The sequence below is a fragment of the Musca domestica genome, unplaced genomic scaffold, assembly GCF_030504385.1.
Source record: "Musca domestica strain aabys unplaced genomic scaffold, Musca_domestica.polishedcontigs.V.1.1 144, whole genome shotgun sequence".
NCBI classification, from domain to species: Eukaryota; Metazoa; Arthropoda; class Insecta; order Diptera; family Muscidae; genus Musca; species Musca domestica.
In genome coordinates, this window is record NW_026712199.1 from 572,781 (window position 1) to 590,242 (window position 17,462).

Consider the following 17,462-nt stretch of genomic DNA (forward strand, 5'->3'; position numbering starts at 1 on the left):
TCATCTATATAACCTATAGATGGAGGGTCGTTTGTTGATCCGCCTTAGAATGATGATCTTTTGAAAGTTAGTGTTAGTGTATCTTTTTCGCTAGTCGGTTTCTAATTCCAAATTTTAAATTACAGATACTTGTATGAGAGTGGGTCAAGTAGGTTTTACAGGACCTGTACCGCATGCTAAACAAACATTCTGCACATTCTCATCACGATCACTGCGAATTAAGACTTTAGAACCATCCAGAATGTAATTGGGAGAAAACTAGCCTTGTTTATTTATAGATAGTCGTCCGTCATACTATTATTGGTTTAAAACAATCGTGAATACTGCACCACAATCGAAGCCGACTAGCGACTCGGGGACCTTGTTCTTACTTTTAATTTAGCGCCTATAACTGCGACTGCGACTGGGACTGGACATTTATCTCTTTATTAAGGTTGTTGCGTTCATCCTCATTGTAAAATTTTTATAATGTGCAATTTAATGCACCGAACGTGCTGAACGCCAGCCAAAAAAGAGAACCGGATACGCAGGGCGGCCGGCTAAATTTTAAAAAGTGATGCCAAGTTTCATGTTGTTTATTGTACAACATGAGAGACGTGTGACAAAAATACAACACTGGGGATAATAGTGGGTAGGTAGAACACCTGATAAAGGTAAATAATAAATGTCAGGGAAATTGTGGGAAAATCTTGGAAAAGAGGGAAAGTTTGGTTGAGCGTCCTTGGTGGCCGTATATAAAGCACGGAGAGGGCGAAAAGCGCCATTATTTCAAAGTGGTGTGGAACAGAAACAGTTCAGTCAATTTTTAAATGTTTTTTTTGTGAATAGAAAAAGGAAATACTAAATTGGCAGTTACAATTTGTGTGTTTTATTGTTTTATTTGTGTGGCGTATCTAAACAATTTGTAAGTGTTGATTTGTAAGTGATGTTATGTCGGATGTGTTGTGTTAAGTTTTTGTGTTCTATTTAGGAATAACGCCGCGCATAAATCCACAATTGGACAGCGCCATCCGACTTGGACGAAAAAGAAGCGGGCATCCCCAACAATTATTTTTGTATCGCCAGGTGCGGCACAGGGGTTCCAGGCAACGAAAAGGTTCTGGAAACGGCCAAAAGACCTGGGAAACTGCCAGTGGATAACCCTTGGAACAGGCAATAGTACCAATCCGGGAAGCTAACCAGTAGATCCCACCTAAAAATCTGTAAAAAGAAGATAAAAAGTTGCCTAAGTATGCCGTTGTGAAGGTAATGTAATTTAAAATTTAAGTTACTTACCAAAGAAAAGAAAGAAAGCCAAATCCCGCTGAAAAAAGCCATATGAAGTTCCTTTTCCTTTGACGGAAACACCACTGAAATAAAAAAAAATATGAAATTCATCAATTAATCCGAATTTGACCAAAAGAAAAAAAGAAGCTATAAAAAAATATATGTTTGTTAGTGTGTAGTTTAGTATATAAGTTAAACGTATTGTTTGTAGTTAGATAAATAGTGCTTAAGATACAAATGTGAGGAAAATTAATGCCCATTAAATCTTATTGTTAGTGAGTGTAGGGTTGCCTCAAAATTTTACAGCTAGAAAATTTCGATTTTTCTGTTTGGGACAAGGATTTGAAATGCCCAAAAGATTTGTCTAAGTGAGCTCCTTTAGGCAGAAATTAAAAGTACTTGTATTGGCCAAAATTGGCGCTTCTAGCAGGGTAATAAAAAAAGGTAATCTGAGTATTGACTCACAATTTTTTTTTTCGTTCGGGTATTAATAATCCAGTTTTTTTTTTATGTGTTCGTGTTGAAATTAGTTTTAAGAGAACGATAATGATTCTAATAAATAAGCTTAATGTCTAATTGTCTGAAGAAATAATATGTTGTGCTAAATTTTATTTGTGAGAGAGGAGGTTAGGCGTTGTAAGTGAGTGTGTGTGGCTTTTTGGGGCCCTTTTTAATTTTTTTGAGTGTATTTGGACTAAAGGGTCAAGGATGGGTGGGCATAGTGGGGGAGCAATAATATCAAGCTCCTGTGTCATAGGTGTATGTTGTGTGTGTTTGTTTTCAGATTTTCTGTGTTTGTGTTTATTCCAGTACAATTCTTTAAGTGTTCATTCCCTAGGGTTGATGGTGGCAGGGTTGAGAACCCCCTGGATTAACCGCTCCCTCCTGAGCTAGTGCGGAACCCCACCATAACGCCGAGTAGGCCGAATGTAACAAGGTATCATTGTTCTATCAGCTGCTGGGTTACATTTTCATAAGTCTTCCTTTTGTCTAATATGTAACGAGACGGATCTTATTTGAGTGCCCTTTTTGGTCTATGAAACCTGGGTGACTTTCTTTGTCATTCTGTTGCAGTTCCACTACAGTTTCCACATTGCTTTACCTAGACTCTTGTGACTGGGAATGGTGTTGTTTGTGTATATTGAGCATTTATAGGAAATATCCGCTCGGATAGGAGAAAACCGGTCCCTTGCATAGGATTTTAGGAGTCGTCCAGTCGAAACTTCCAACAACCCCATATCCCAATTCAAATTGTATTTTTTATTAAAATGGCGCGCAAAGTATCATTTTTCAGTGATGAACATATTTGCCGTGTTATCATTTATCAGTGATTGAACGACGCCGTGAAAATGCGGGCTCTGTTGTCAACAAACTGTTAGCAACCGTACCGTGTGAGTTTGGCCGTTACTAAGTTAATGTTTGGTTGATAATTTTACAATCTATTCGTATATTTAAAAATAATGTGTTATGAAAGTGAAGAACATCTCTAAAATATGGCTAAAAAGGGTGGTGTTCAACAATTGCAAACGGACATTTCTAATGACGAGGATTTTGAAAAGTTTTTAGAAAAACCAGGGCTTTTGGGTTAGTATAAAGATGTGCAAATGTTTTCACGAATCTTTTAAGGGGTTTCTATCTCAACGCATATTATTTTTTATGATTTTAGTTCTGGATGTATGCTCGGAATGGTGTGGCCCCTGTGTGGGTATGGTGGGAAGTTTGAAAAAGGTTAAATTGGAAGTTGGTGGTGATAATCTACAACTAGGCATTGTAAGTTGGATTTTTGTTGTCGGAAGTTTTGGAGAATAAACTATTACCTTTATTGATTACAGTGCAAATCGGACCATATCACGGCCTTGGCAAGATTTCGTAGAAAAAGTGAGCCCACGTGGTTATTTGTAACGGTAAAAATTCGTGTGAAATCGATATTAATTTTTTGGATTGTAATATTAAAACAAATTCCTTCTTCCTAGGGTGGCAAAGCAGTCAATCTGATGTTCGGAACAAATGTTCCCAAATTAATGGCATTGATTGTCAATGAACTCAATCTGGTGGGCAATAAAAATCGTAAATTCTACGAAATAACCGAATTGCAACCTGAAGAAATCGCCCGCCGACAAGTTGTGGAACAAGCCGAAGAGGCAGCACGCAAAGTTGAAGCGGCCGTTGCCGAGAAAAAACGTTTGGATTATTTGCAATTTGTCACGGATACCATTAGGGAAAATCTCAATGACATGGGTGTAACATTGTTCGGTCCCCAAGTAAATCGTGATATGTTTAAGAAAATTATGGAACCGGCAGATCTATTGAAAATCCAATGTAAAGATCGTAAGGTGACCCAGATCAATGGAGAAGATTTTAAAATTATCCATCATAATAGCACCAATCCCATTGACGAGGATGTTCTCAAGCAGCTGGAGGGTAAAGAATTGTTGTTGTGCTTTTGGAAAGTGCCAGGAGAGGGTGATGATGTGCCGGCCATTTTAATGGAATATGCCAGGGAGTTGACAAAAACAGAGACGCTGCCACCAGATGAATTCAATGAAGAGGAACAGATTAAGCCACCGATTGTGCCATCAGTCGAGGTAACGGTGGAATATGAAGTTACGGGTAGGTATGGGAAAAGGAATTCACGTCGACTGTTGTATCGACAATTATAATAGCAATCATTTGTCGCTAAAAAACGACAACCCTAATATCATTATTGTCGCCTCGAATTCATTTTGCGACGCCGACGACAACCATAATAGGGCCGATTAATATCTTAACTTTTCTCTTTGTTCCCAAAGATGACGAGGCTGATGATGAGGATCCAGAAAATCCAACTATGGAAATCACTCCTGACGCTCCAGAGCCAGCCGACCTTTCCCCAAATAACGGGGGAGAAGAAAAAGAAAATGGAACACCAGAAAACGCTGAAGAAAATGAAAATACTCAAGAGGAAGAAACTTTCGAAAACCTTGGCGAAGAGGAACTGAATTTAGCGGCAGTCGATGAGCCAGGATTAGAAATGGCTAGCGAAGACTTAAATTTGAATTTGGAAGATCTGGAAAGAGAAATCGAACCGGAAGAACCACAAAAGCCTTCCGATGAAGCAAAAGAATCTCGAAAAACTAAAAAACGTATCTGCAGCAAGACAGTGCAATTGCCAGCTATTTGGGTACCCCAAGATCAACGTACCCATGCTGCATTGATTTATGTTTATTTTCGCAATCAAACTGCTAACTTTTTACCCCCGGATCCCGAACCAGAACCACCATACATTATAATGTCATTTGATACATACAAAAAGAGAGATTTGATACCATTGGCTGACGGTCGTAAGGAGTTTATACCAATGTACGGCTTCTTTTCTAGTGATGATCCCGATACAGCGGAATATATAACCAATTCAGTGCACAAATATAAGGTCCAAACGAGGTCAGTTTTTCTTTTCCAAAAACTAATTTTAAAAGAAATGCATTTTATTTAATATAAATTAAATTTTTGAAATCTTGCAGTAACGACAAATTAGTCATGAAAGTGAACAAAAGTTCGGAAGACACCGTATTGGCCTTGGTGGCCTATTGCCCCAGCTATGTCAGTCCCAACAGTGTTGTGGGCCTGGAGGAAGCCAATAAATTCTTCCCCGCCACCTACAAGACTCTGGAACAAGAAGAAGCCGAGGCAGCAGCCATAGCCGCGGAGTTGGCCAAAAAGATACGCAAGAAAAAGGAACGCCGCAAGAAGGAAGCCCAAGAGGTACCGGCTGAAAAAGAAACTGAAGTCGATGGTACACATGCCTCAAGTGGCGAGGAAGAAAGTGCCGAGAGTACGTCGGCCGAGGGAGAAGGTGAGGCCGAAGCTGCTAATCAGGAAGGTGAAGGGGAATAAGATGAATGTTTTTGACAAATAGAAATTTAAATTATAATGCACATTATAGAAACATTTGAATCACGTTTAAACATGTAGAAAAGCGAAATGAAAAGTTAATTAAACAAGGTAATGCCATGTTTACGTTAGAACTTTTTGTAGGGTTAACCTACTTTGAGAGGATTTATTTGAAGTAAAAGTAATGGAAATGACAATTTAAATCCAAATCCAGTGGGTTAACCCTGATATATATAAACGTACTGTAAATTACAGAAAATTCGGATCTGGATATTATTTTTTGAATAGTCGAAAAATATGATATGTCACCATATCATGACTATGGTAGAAGAATACAGGTAGATGCATCAACGCTTGGGAACATTGATACGCAAAAATTTTTAAATGTTTTTTCAAAAGGTAGATTTTAATATGTTTTTTTATACCACGCCAATCGGATGTTGTTATGATATTCACTTTTTTTAACAATTTTTACAAATTTGCATAAATTTTCATTCAAAAATTCCAATTCCAACATTGGTATGACAATTTATTGTACCAGCAGCTGTTTCGATGTGACTACCTGTATTCTTCTACCACGATCATGATATAGCATTAAGTTCTAATTTAACAGACATGACGTTTTTATATGGATTTCGCTGATTTTTTATCGATTACGATTTACGCGGAAATGCTCTGGAAAGGGTTTCTGAGTTCTTATATCGGTGCCTTACCGCCATTTTGTCGGTTTCGGAATAACATATTTCTGTAAATTTTCTAATGCATTTTTGGCATGTCGTCGGCCATTTATTGCCTGATGGAGATATTTCTGGGTCATATGCATTTTGTCCAATCTTCACAGTTCTTTGTCTTCGCATTTAGTCGCCATATTTTTGGCATGTTCATTTTAGTTTAAAAAATAAAAAAAATAATAATTTGTAAATAATTTCGTGAAATAAATCTGTAATTATTTCAGAAAAACGAGTCTTTTACGAAGACGTCAGGCGATGACTTAAGCCAATCAGAGCAGTGTTTTATGCATACTCACTTAAAGTCCTTTATTTAAAAGTCGACTTAGGTGTCCCTAATCCAGTGATGTATCTGCGTTGTTGTAACGTATACGTCTCAGTGTTTAAATTATTATTTGAAACAAATAATTAGCAAGCAGATGCTTGGTTTGGATGCTGCAAGAATGTAAAAAAATTACTACTATAAAGCTGCTATCAGACGATAAGGGTTTTACATATATGCTGTCACTTTTATTGTCCATGTGTATGTCGAAATTGCCAATTTACGTATGACACATAATTCTTATATTGCTTATAGTGTTTTTACTATAAAATTATAATACTTTATGGTTGAATTTTAACGCAAATTTAATTTCATATTTTTTCATACGAAAACAAACAAAATTTTTGATTAAATTTTATTTTTCCGATGAAAATAGGGCTCACTGTTATCGAAAAAATACATATGTACCATGGTAGAAGAATACAGTTAATCGCATCAACACAGCTGCTGGGACAATAAACTATCAAAACAATTTTGAAATTCAAAAAATTTGAATGAAAATTTATTCAAAATCGTTAAAATTGTTGAAAAATGCATATCATAACAACCTCTGGCGTCGTATAAGAAAACATATAAAAATTTGCTTATTTAAAAAGAAAATTTTTTTTAAAAAAGCGTTGATGCATCTACCTGGGCCTCAATTCTTATTCTAGGAAAATGTGAAATGAAAACTTTTATAAAGGAAAGAAATGTTAAATGGAAAATTTTATAAAGGAAATATTTTTAATTTCATATTTTCATAGAACAAGAATCCAGCCCCTGTATTCTTCTACCATGATATTTACTTTACTCATGCATTTCAAAACTGAAATGTCGTCCGATGTGTACGACTTCTCTGTATGACACTACATATGTAATACCCTTTTCGTCTGATAGCAACTTTACAGAATCTTCCTCTATGACATAAAAAAAATAAATAAATAAATAAATAAACAAATAAATAAATAAAAATATAAATAAATAAAATATGCAAAACTAGTAGATTTTTTCAGGTTCTTTAGCAGAGCAAAGATATAGCTAGGAAAGGTTGGCCAAGGCTTTTGACAACTATTTTACAACAAACTTAGTAGCTTTTGCAAAATTTTGATTTGACTCTCTTTGAATTTCAAGTCACAGTAAGTCTTTTGACAGCAAACTTAGTTGTCAGATGGGCTTACTGGCCGACCTTTTATAGGTCATGGGCCTGGCTTATTCTTTGCATATTTTTTTGAAATAAAAATTTAGGATGTACAAATCAAAAAATGAATAACGAAAGTAAACTACGATTTTTACTTCAGACAAATGTCGACTTAGGTATCCCTACCCCATTGTGCTGTCGTGAGATATACGTCTTAATGTTATTTAAATTATTATTTTAATTTTTAAGGATAACAAACAATTCTGATTAAGAATCCATACGTCCCAGCTTACCCCATTAGAATCCTTGGAAGATTTTGATTTGACTCTCTTTGAATTTCAAATCACAATAAGTCTTTTGACAGCAAACTTAGTTGTCAGATGGGCTTACTGGCCGACCTTATATAGGCCATGGGCTTAGCTTATTCTTTGCATACTTTATGGAATACGAATCTATGATGTAAAAAATTTAAATTGAATAACGAAAGTAGACTACGATTTTTACTTCAGACAAAAGTCGACTTAGGTATCCCTACCCCATTGTGCTGTCGTGAGATATACGTCTTAATGTTATTTAAATTATTATTTTTATTTTTAAGGATAACAACAATTTTGATTAATAATTCATACGTCACAGCTTATCCGATTAGAATCCTTGGACAATTTCGATGATTTTTCAAGGCCTTGGAATTTTTCAATGCCAAACCACGTTTTTTCGGGGCGGAAAGTTCTTCTTCTTTCAACGATATGGCTCTAAGTCCACTCAACCCAAATAAACGACTTTCCCTTATTTTGCATCCTTTTTCTTTTTTGCCGAATCTGGATCATTTTGAGCAGCTTCTTCCTCCATTTCCTGCTCAGCCGTCCTATACGATTCTGGGAAAAATTTTTTGGCTTCATCAAAACCAACATTTACATTGGGACTAACATAGCTTGGATCATACGTGATCAGGGTGAGCATGGTGTGGGAGTTGGCTTTGTTGACCTTCAAGACCAATTTATCATTTCTGGAATAAAAAGAGTGGATCACTTATTTCGAGGCGATTTCACAACATTTCCACTTACATTGTCTGTGGACTATATTTTTCAATGGAATTTGAAATGAATTCCGCCTCCTCAGCATCGTCGCTGGTAAAGAAGCCATAGCAGGGTATATCCTCCTTGTGGTGGTCGGCATGTGAAATGAGGTCGCGTTTCTTATATGTATCAAAAGCCATTATAATGTGTGGCGGTTCGGGCACCGGGTCCGGTGGCAAGAAACTTGTGGTTTGATTGCGAAAGAAGACATAGACAAGTGCGGCATGCGTCCGGTGATTGTTCGCAATCCATATGGGTGGTATGCGTACTTTTTTAATACGGATTTTTCTTTTGGTTACCGCTTCGATGGGCCCATCTTCCTCTTCTTCTACTTCTTCTACAATGGCATCGTCGAGACCTAAATCAAAACCCAAGTCTGGCATTTCAGTGGGTGGTAGAGGTTCAATGTTGGCCTCATCTCCTTCCTCTTCCAGCTCCTCATCAATTGCCAAATCTGGTTTGCCTGTGTCATCTTTTGCTGCTAGATTCTCTTCGGAAGATGGCTCTTCCGGTTCTTCTATCCATATTTCACCCTCTATGAAATTGATGTGTATGAAAAAAAAAAACACATGGCGTATAACTACTGTCATTCTGTATACGCTCCAACTTACCCTTGAGTTCAACCTCAACTTTCAAATCCAAAGGCCCCAAAATGGGTGGCACCACAATTTCTTCCTCATTAAACTCATCCGGTGGATATGTATGGGATTTTGTCAATTCCTTGGCATAATTAGTCAATATCTTTGGTATGTCCTTACCCTCGCCTGGCACACGCCAAAAACACAGCAACAACTCTTTACCATCCAATTGCTCTAACACATCCTCCTCTATGGGATTGGGACATTTAAAATGAATAGTTTCAAATTGTTCTCGCGTCACTTCAATAAATTTACGATCTTTACATTGAATCTTTAGAGCATCGGCTGGTTCCATGATTTTTTTAATGATATCCCGATTTACTTGTGGTCCAAAGACGGTTACACCGATGTCGGGAAGATTTTCCATTATAACATCGGTTACATGCTCAAGATATTCGAGGCGTTTCTTTTCTTTGGCCTCATATTCTATGCGCTGGGCTTCAGCTATGACATCCTCTTTGGCACGTCTGCGAATTTCTTCTTCCGGCTGGTAGTCAGTTATATCGTAGATGGGACGTTTTACATTGCCCAGATTCGAAAGTTCTTCCAAAATGAGATTCATTAATTTTGGTGTATCGCTGCCGAACATAATATTGACCGCTTTGCCATTCTGAAAAAGTAGGGAAAATTCTGTAGGTACCATTGGGCGTATGACTATTTTCGTAACTCATACGCCCAAGTGTACAAAAAACGTAATTTGAAAAAAAAAGGAAAAACAAGAAAAAACCTGAAATAACTTTTAGAATTATTGGTTTGCGGACTACTTTTTCGGGGACCTTAAAATTTTATGGTGAAAAGATATCAATTTTTTTCTCAAAGCGGGAGACATAGCTTTATGTTGTAATTTAACAGACATGACGTCTTTATAGGGATTTCGTTGATTTTTATCGATGGAAATGCGCTGGAATTGGTTTTTGAGTTCAAATCCATCATTTCTGTTGTTTTATCTGTAATTATTTCCGCAAAAAGAGACTTGAGCCGTTGACTCAAGTCAGTCGAAACAGCTTTTAATGTATTCTCACCTTAAAGTCCATTACTTAAAAGTCGACTTAGGTGTCCCTAACACAGTGATGTCGTGAGTTATCAGCGTTGTCGTAACGTATACGTCTCAGTGTTTAAGTTATTATTTGCATTAAAAGATTAGCAAACTATTTCTCTGTTCTAGGACTGCAAGAATGTAAAAAATGTACTACTATAACAGATTTTTCCTTTACGACATCGAAAAATTGCAAAATGACTAGATTTTTGCAGGTTCTGGAACGGAGCAAATTTTGATTTATCATTCATATTTGGAAACGGCTTAACTTATTCTTTGCATATTTTTCTCGAATAAAGTAGTAGACTACGATCAGACAAAAGTTAACTTCGATTTTTTAATATCTAAAGTCGACTTAGGTATCCCTATCTCTCAGATGGGGCGTTTTACATTTGAGATGGCGTTTTTCTTACGCACTCGTCATGCAAACACACACTAATATCATCTCCAGGAATGCAAGTAAAGGGGAGGGAAATTTAAAAATGTGAAATAATGATCCCAAATCTATCGGCGTCATTGTCGCCAAAAAATTTAAATAAATATTTACCGCCACAAACAGCCATGTCGGTTCGCTTTTTCGACGGAAGCGCTTCAGGGCCTCAATGGTATCACTTTTACACTAAAATTGAAAAAGAAGATTATCTTCAAAAACGAAAAAAAAATTGCTACAACTCATCCTACAATTGCCAACGAAAGATTATCGCCACCAGCCTCCAATTTGATTTTCTTTAAACTACCCACCATACCCAGGCATGGGCCGCACCATTCGGAATAGACATCCAAAACTGTTGGAAAATTTGACTCATAAATTGTGTGCCACAAAACCTTTCCGAAGCCAAAATTTACCCAATAATCCTGGACGATCCAAAAATCTTTCCAGTTCCTCATCGGTATTGATTTCTTCCTGAATTTTTTGGGCAGCAGCTTTTTTGGCCATAATTTATAGATTTTTTGCTTTTTTATTTCTTTTTTTTTGTAGAACTTTTTAATTTGGAATAAAAGTACAAAAAATTATAAAGAATATGGAAGAAAGGTTAATTTTTTTATTGTTTTCAATTTTGAGTGACAAAAACATTATATCAACTTGGCAGCATTTTTGTTAAAAGAATGCTGTCAAATACAAATGTTTTGCCCATTGCAGAAGAAAACAGGTAGATGCATCAACGCTTGGTAACATTGATATGTCAAAACATTTTAAATGTTCTTTCAAATATAAGTAGATTTGTATATGTTTTCTTATACGATGTCATTCGGAGGTTATTATAATTCGCGTTTTTTAAATCATTTTTCATTCTACATTTTTAATTCCAAAATTGGTTTAACAGTTCATTGTCCCAGCAGCTGAGCATGGCAAAAGTATACAGGTAGATGCATCAACGCTTGGTAACATTGATACATCAAAAAATTTAAATGTTCTTTCAAATATAAGTAGATTTGTATATGTTTTCTTATACGACGTCATTCGAAGGTTCTTATAATTCGTGTTTTTTAAAAAAAAATTTACAAATTTAAATACTTTTTCATTCAACATTTTGAATTCCAAAATTGGATTGACAGTTCATTGTCTCAGCAGCTGTGTCGATGCGTCTACCTATATTCTTCTACCATGCAGCTGCGTTACCGACAAAAATCGGTAAAATTGAAACCAAAAATTTTGATATAGATGATAAATTATGATTCCCAACATTGATATTTATCGGTAGGCCTTAGCGACTAATTGAATTTGGTCGCTAACCTACCTAAAAATGTCATTAATTACCAAAATTATAAGCATTTTACTTTTACTGGCTTTTGTCGGTAACTCAAAAAATTCCACTATTGGAAACGGTTTAATTGTTTTTTTTTTCACGGGGAGTTTGCAAATTCTTGCCGGACAATTTTTCTTTAAATCAATTGCAACTCTCATCCCGCATTTTTAATCGAATTGACATTAAATTTGTAATGGGAAATTATCTGCGTAATTTTTTTTGTTTTAGAACAGAATCCCATAGACATATAATAGGGTCTCTTGGTGAACATCCATGGTTCTCCAAATATATTTTTTAAGTCTTTATGTATTTATAAAGACTTAAAAAATATATTTGGAGAAAATGGCTTGTGGCTATAATATGCATAATATGAACAGCTCATAACAGAGGCATTTTAAAAGCAAACAAGCAAAGGTTCCAAAATTATATTCCATTAAACTTACCAATTAATTGAATATTGACTAGGAGGTTAAAATCCACCTAATGACATTATTTTGACTCTGGTAATTAGGAATGGTAATTAGGGTAAGCTAGTTTGAACTGGGTCACCCTTATTTCCGAAAGGCTTAAATTCAACTAAGTCAAACTAAACTGAATGACAGGTGGTAAAATCCTTATATGTGTTTACCCGTGTTGAATTCTAATGACTTAAATATATACGGGGATTTTTTTCTAACATTATAGTACCTTTAAATTGCACTGAATTCACGAAATGGCTCGATGACGTCTTCGGAAAAGAACAAAGGAGCGTAGGCCAAAATCGATCTAAGTCAACCTAAAACCCCTTTGTTCAAAGACATAGTAGTATAAAAATGGGTCAAATTGGCAACCCTGTGAAAAATGCCTCTTTTGTTATGATATCATAACAACCAAGATCCATTTATGAGGTCGTGTAAAGGGCGAATTACCTTAAAATCAGCTGTTTTACTCCTGCGAACTGTCAAAATTTCTTCTGAAGCTAATAATAATTCGCCTTTGTGCATCCTTTTTTGTGGCGAATTTGTAAACATCTATGAGACAAACAAAGCACAGGAGCATAGAAATAAAATTAAAAAGAAGGCATGACGTTCCAATAAAAATACTTTTGCAATTTGTGCTCCATTTTCTCCTGGCATCTCCGTCCTTTGGAATAGAGAAAAAAACCCAGAACCGAATTCAGTTCTAGGTACTTAGGCAGTTTTAAGTCTTCACATGACATATTTTGTGACATCATAAAAAAACCCTAGATCCGCACTCGAATCCTGCGGTCGTTTTTCCTAATAATTTGACATAATATGCCCAGCCAAGATGAAAAAGATCTTCAAAAGAGAACGACTAAAGAGGGAAATATTGAAGGTTCTTTCATTGAGAGTTTGAAAAGTTTTGCTGGACACTTTTTTTTTTGCAATAAACGCTTCTTCTTCTCCTTCCGATGATTTATATTAGGGTAAGCTAATTTAAAACATCTTTATCATGAAAATCGCAAGCCTAATTGTTTTGTTTTCGGGTCATTTTTAATTTGCGGTATTTCATTTTTTATGGCTGATGAAAATGCTTCGTTTTTTTTTGACAAATCAGCTGATTGCTTGCAAGTTTATGCAGGCATTCGGTCTGTTTACTTTTTACAGTTTTCTTGCAAAAGAGAATAAAACTGTTTTACGGCGAATTCCAAGTATAAACTAATTTATTTTGACAGAATGGGTGAACTCAGCTGGGCTAATCGGACGACCTATTTAATGGGCCTTGATAGCAACATAGTTACAATTCTGAAACCACATTTTTGAATTTTTCAAACTGTTATTTGTCATTCGTTTCTGTAATTGTGGTTTTTACATTAACATGCCTCTGTCGTGAGCTGTTATTCAAGATAGTATAGCCACAAACCATGTGCTAAGAATGCATTTTGCCTTATCTTTACCATTTTAGGGCTTTGCTTTGTTTCTCTACCAAGAAGTCAGCCGATGACTTAAGCCAGTCAAATAAGCGTTTTATGTTTTCTTACATTTACTTACCTCACCTAAATCTCATCTAATAATATGAACATACTATAAGTTGTCTGGCGGGCTTCTTAGCTTACGTGGTTTGGAAATAAACGACCATTTAGAAGGCAAACAAATCAAAGTCCTAGCCGGAAATAAGCATTGAATTTAAATTGCCTTTGTGTCAAATAAATCCTTATACAGTGGATTCACCCAACAAAAAACTATAATGTAAACATACTATAAACCACCATAAACAACCATTGGTCTGCTTTTTTTTTTTTTTTTTTTTGTCAACCCCAGTCCATTTTCCCCAAACCCATAGATAAAAAAGACATTTTTTTTTGTTTTTTTTTTTAATAATTTTATTTTTATTTTTTTCTTGGTTTTTGTTGTTTTATGTTTTTATATTTACCATCATCATATATAATTAATATATAATGTTTGTTTTCTTGTTGTTGTTACTTCTTCTTCTTCTTCTTTTGTTATGACAAAGTATTACATTTCATCAATTGTGGTGTGTGAGTGTGTGTGTTTATGTGTCTGTTTTTTCTTTTTGTAATTTATATACGTAAAATTGTTGTTGTTGTTGTGATGCATTTTTTCTTTGTTTGTTTTTACTCTCTTTAATTTCTGCAAAAATGTTGGGAAGAGATTTTGGGGATTGTGGGTGTGATAGAGAGAGAGAGCAAGAGAGGCATTAGAGTTGAGGAGAAAGTGAGTATTAACTGTCTAATTGATGATGGGAAAGGAAGAGGGAAAATAGGTCAGGTTATTTTTAATGCAGACAAAGAGAGAGAGAAAGTATGATGTTGCTTCAAAAGTGTTGCCCATGCAGCGTTTTTTTCTTTCGTACATTTTTGTTTTGCAAATATTATAGTATTTTTCTGTTTTTTGTTTTTTAAAAAGATAGACTTTTTCTTATGAAAAATAAATGCAACAGAAAGGATATGATAAAATTGAAATGAAATCTTGAAATGCTTTAGTTTTTGTTTTTTAGAAAATTAGTTTTTTTTTGCCAAATTTTATATTCTTTTATTATTTTGAATTTTTATTGTTTGCTTTATTTTTGTTTTAGTTTAGTATTCCTTGTATCAGTCATTTCATTTAGAGAGGGAGGGGGTTATATTTTTATAATATTTGCAACATTTGTTTTTTTTTTCTTGTGTGTTTTGGATTTTATAAATGTTAAAATTATTCTGCCGTTTTTTTTGTTTTGTTTTTATTGTTATTTATTTTTGTTTTTTAAGAAATATTGCATTTTTTACACATATTCATTTCATGTTCAATAATGTACACTTACTAAGCTTAGTTTAAGATTATATATGTAGGAGTGGGGGGTAGTTTGTGTGTTTGGGGGATTTATGGGGAAGTTTGGGGATTTTTGGGATTTTTGTTTTTAATTTTACACAATTTATTTTTGTTTTTGTTTATTTATGCAAATGTGTGTTTTTCAAGGAAATGATAACTAAATCTAAATGTTTTAAATTAATAAGGGATTTTTCATGTAGTTAGTTGTAGTTGTAGGCTTAAAATATGTGTTTTTTATTATTATTATTATTATTTTGCCTTAAAATCTAATGTTTAATTTTATTTAATAAAATTGCTAAACCACCATTGTTTATCTGTTGTTGTTTTATTTCCATTGGCTATTTTAAGTTTTTTTTACGATTTAATCATTTTTTGTGTGTCTATTTTTACGAAATGCTTTTAAAAGCCAATTTACTTTTTTTTTTGTTTGTATGTTATTATTATTATTATTTAAGCTACAACTTAATGACTAAGCAGAGTTTTGTTGATATATTACAGGGGTCCAATCTTAAAATCTATTTTTATTTTGGGGGCATTAGGGGCTAGGAAGGGAGGTTCTTGCTGTTCTTTTTTTTATAAATTTTTATTATTTCGAGTTTTTCTTTTTTTCTCTGTCATTACGTTTAAGTAGTCAACACTAAATATTAGTAAACAATAATTTATAATTAATATTTATATATAAACGCACGAGCATTATCGTTTTTTTGTGTTTTTTTATTTCGTATATTTAATAAGCATTTTGTTTCTTTGTTATACTATTTATAAATTATAAATAAAAAAAATTAAAAAATATTTATATGGCATTTATTAAAAATTAAAATTAAAAAATCATCATCATCATAATAGTATTTTGAGTACATACTTAATGTGGTAAAAATAAATGATTTGAAGTTTTAATAAAAAATATTGCATTTTATTTTTAATGAATAAAAAATCGTAAAAAAAATAAAAAAATATTAAAAGTTTTTTTTTTTAAGAAATATAATAAAAATATATGTTTAGAAAATAATATTTTTTTGTGTATGCATATTTTCGAGTTAATATTTAAGGATTTATGTCATGTTGTTTTTTTTTGTTTGTTTTAATTTATAAAGATTATATATATCACAATTGTAAAAATTTGCTTGATTTTCGTTACAATTTTCGGTTTTTTGTTTTATTTATTATTATTTTTTTTAAATGAAAAATAAATAATAATAATTATAATAATATTCGAGAAGCAAAAAAATTTTGGAAAAAAATCAGAATTGTTCATTAAAGACAAAAATAAGTGTTATACGTTTGTAACCAATTTTGTTGTTGTATGATTGGTGAGTATTTTTTGGTTTAGCTAAATAATTGTATATAATTTTTTTTGTATAGAACAGAGGGACAAGTGAAGGAAAAAACAAACCACAAACAATTACCTAAAAAGGTGTTAAGAAAAAGCAATTGAAAAATCTAAGTAATTACAAAAAAGATGGATTAAAAGTTTTTTTTTCAATGGTCCTGGGAGAGAAAGCCATGTTTCAATATCGTCATACATAGATTTCACCATTTCATGCCTTTGTGTTGAAAAAGGAAGTCAGAAAAACGTTAAAATTGTTATGTCGCCAGGCCACCTAAGAAATTTACATTTGCTGTGTTCCAACGATACATTGAAATTATTTTTGGTGTTGGCCATGTGAACCCACTTTAAGATAGAGTGATTTCCATGGTAGAAGAATACAAGTAGTCGCATGGACATAGCTGCTGGGACAATGAACTGTCAAACCAATTTTGGAATTGAAAATGTTGAATGAAAGATTATTCAAATTTGTAAAAATTGTTAGAAAATTCTTATTATAACAACCTCCGATTGGCGTTGTATGAGAAAACATATAAAAATCTATTTATATTTGAAAAGACATTTAAAATTTTTTGACATATCAATGTTCCCAAGCTTTGATGTATCTACCACGAAAAAAAAAACGTTCCAGCTTAGAAACTACGGAATAAATTATTTTTCGAATTAGTTATGACATGGAAAACCCCAATTTAAGATAGAGTAATTTCATAAAGAGACCGGCCAGAGATGGAAAGTTTTCAAAGAGAAAGTTTGATAGTCAAAACCATTGTCATATTTCTTTCTGTGTTTATAAAACTCTCTTGGTAATATAAACACAACAAACAAAAAACGTTCCAGGTTTATATGTAATTACGTTATGAAAGCAAAGGAAGGAATATGACCTCAATGAAAGCGTTTGTCGTCAATAAATATTATATATCAGACAATCAAGGTGAACACCAACTGGAGTATAAATTACAAATTTCGGAATAAATTAATTTTCGAATGTGTTATGACATGGAACGCCACAATTTAAGATAGAGTAAGAGACAGGCCAGAGATGGAAAGTTTTCAAAGAAAAAGTTT

At 33.8% G+C, this 17,462-nt stretch overlaps 2 protein-coding genes and 2 long non-coding RNA genes across 4 annotated transcripts; 2 read left to right on the forward strand and 2 right to left on the reverse strand.

Annotated features, from left to right (window-relative positions):
* Positions 1-294: 294 nt before the first annotated feature.
* LOC131801184 (uncharacterized) lies at positions 295-1,201 on the forward strand. The gene is made up of 2 exons (XR_009341728.1): positions 295-904; positions 971-1,201. It is a non-coding gene; the product is annotated as an uncharacterized LOC131801184 (long non-coding RNA).
* LOC131801183 (uncharacterized) lies at positions 846-2,208 on the reverse strand. Its single transcript, XR_009341727.1, has 2 exons — positions 1,276-2,208; positions 846-1,200 (listed from the first exon to the last, which is right to left on the reverse strand). It is a non-coding gene; the product is annotated as an uncharacterized LOC131801183 (long non-coding RNA).
* A 318-nt stretch (positions 2,209-2,526) lies between these two features.
* On the forward strand, positions 2,527-5,378 carry LOC101888478 (uncharacterized). The gene is made up of 6 exons (XM_005182424.3): positions 2,527-2,850; positions 2,933-3,036; positions 3,099-3,170; positions 3,240-3,876; positions 4,056-4,686; positions 4,767-5,378. The coding sequence occupies exons 1-6, from the start codon at positions 2,760-2,762 to the stop codon at positions 5,137-5,139; spliced, it is 1,908 nt and encodes a 635-aa protein (XP_005182481.2). The 5' UTR covers positions 2,527-2,759; the 3' UTR covers positions 5,140-5,378.
* Positions 5,379-7,870: 2,492 nt separating this feature from the next.
* On the reverse strand, positions 7,871-11,096 carry LOC101888648 (uncharacterized). Its single transcript, XM_005182425.3, has 6 exons — positions 10,900-11,096; positions 10,735-10,838; positions 10,601-10,672; positions 8,991-9,627; positions 8,368-8,914; positions 7,871-8,309 (listed from the first exon to the last, which is right to left on the reverse strand). The coding sequence occupies exons 1-6, from the start codon at positions 10,988-10,990 to the stop codon at positions 8,090-8,092; spliced, it is 1,671 nt and encodes a 556-aa protein (XP_005182482.2). The 5' UTR covers positions 10,991-11,096; the 3' UTR covers positions 7,871-8,089.
* Positions 11,097-17,462: the final 6,366 nt, after the last annotated feature.

What these genes read in the sequence shown, in the direction of transcription:
- LOC101888478 (XM_005182424.3), top strand. Translation starts at nt 2,760, where the DNA reads ATGGCTAAAAAGGGTGGTGTTCAACAATTGCAAACGGACATTTCTAAT. An exon ending in ATAATCTACAACTAGGCATT is followed by an intron (nt 3,037 to 3,098) that starts GTAAGTTGGATT and finishes TATTGATTACAG; the next exon opens with TGCAAATCGGACCATATCAC. An exon ending in CCACGTGGTTATTTGTAACG is followed by an intron (nt 3,171 to 3,239) that starts GTAAAAATTCGT and finishes CCTTCTTCCTAG; the next exon opens with GGTGGCAAAGCAGTCAATCT.
- LOC101888648 (XM_005182425.3), bottom strand. Translation starts at nt 10,990, where the DNA reads ATGGCCAAAAAAGCTGCTGCCCAAAAAATTCAGGAAGAAATCAATACC. An exon ending in ATAATCTTTCGTTGGCAATT is followed by an intron (nt 10,673 to 10,734) that starts GTAGGATGAGTT and finishes TTTCAATTTTAG; the next exon opens with TGTAAAAGTGATACCATTGA. An exon ending in AGTTGAGGTTGAACTCAAGG is followed by an intron (nt 8,915 to 8,990) that starts GTAAGTTGGAGC and finishes TCAATTTCATAG; the next exon opens with AGGGTGAAATATGGATAGAA.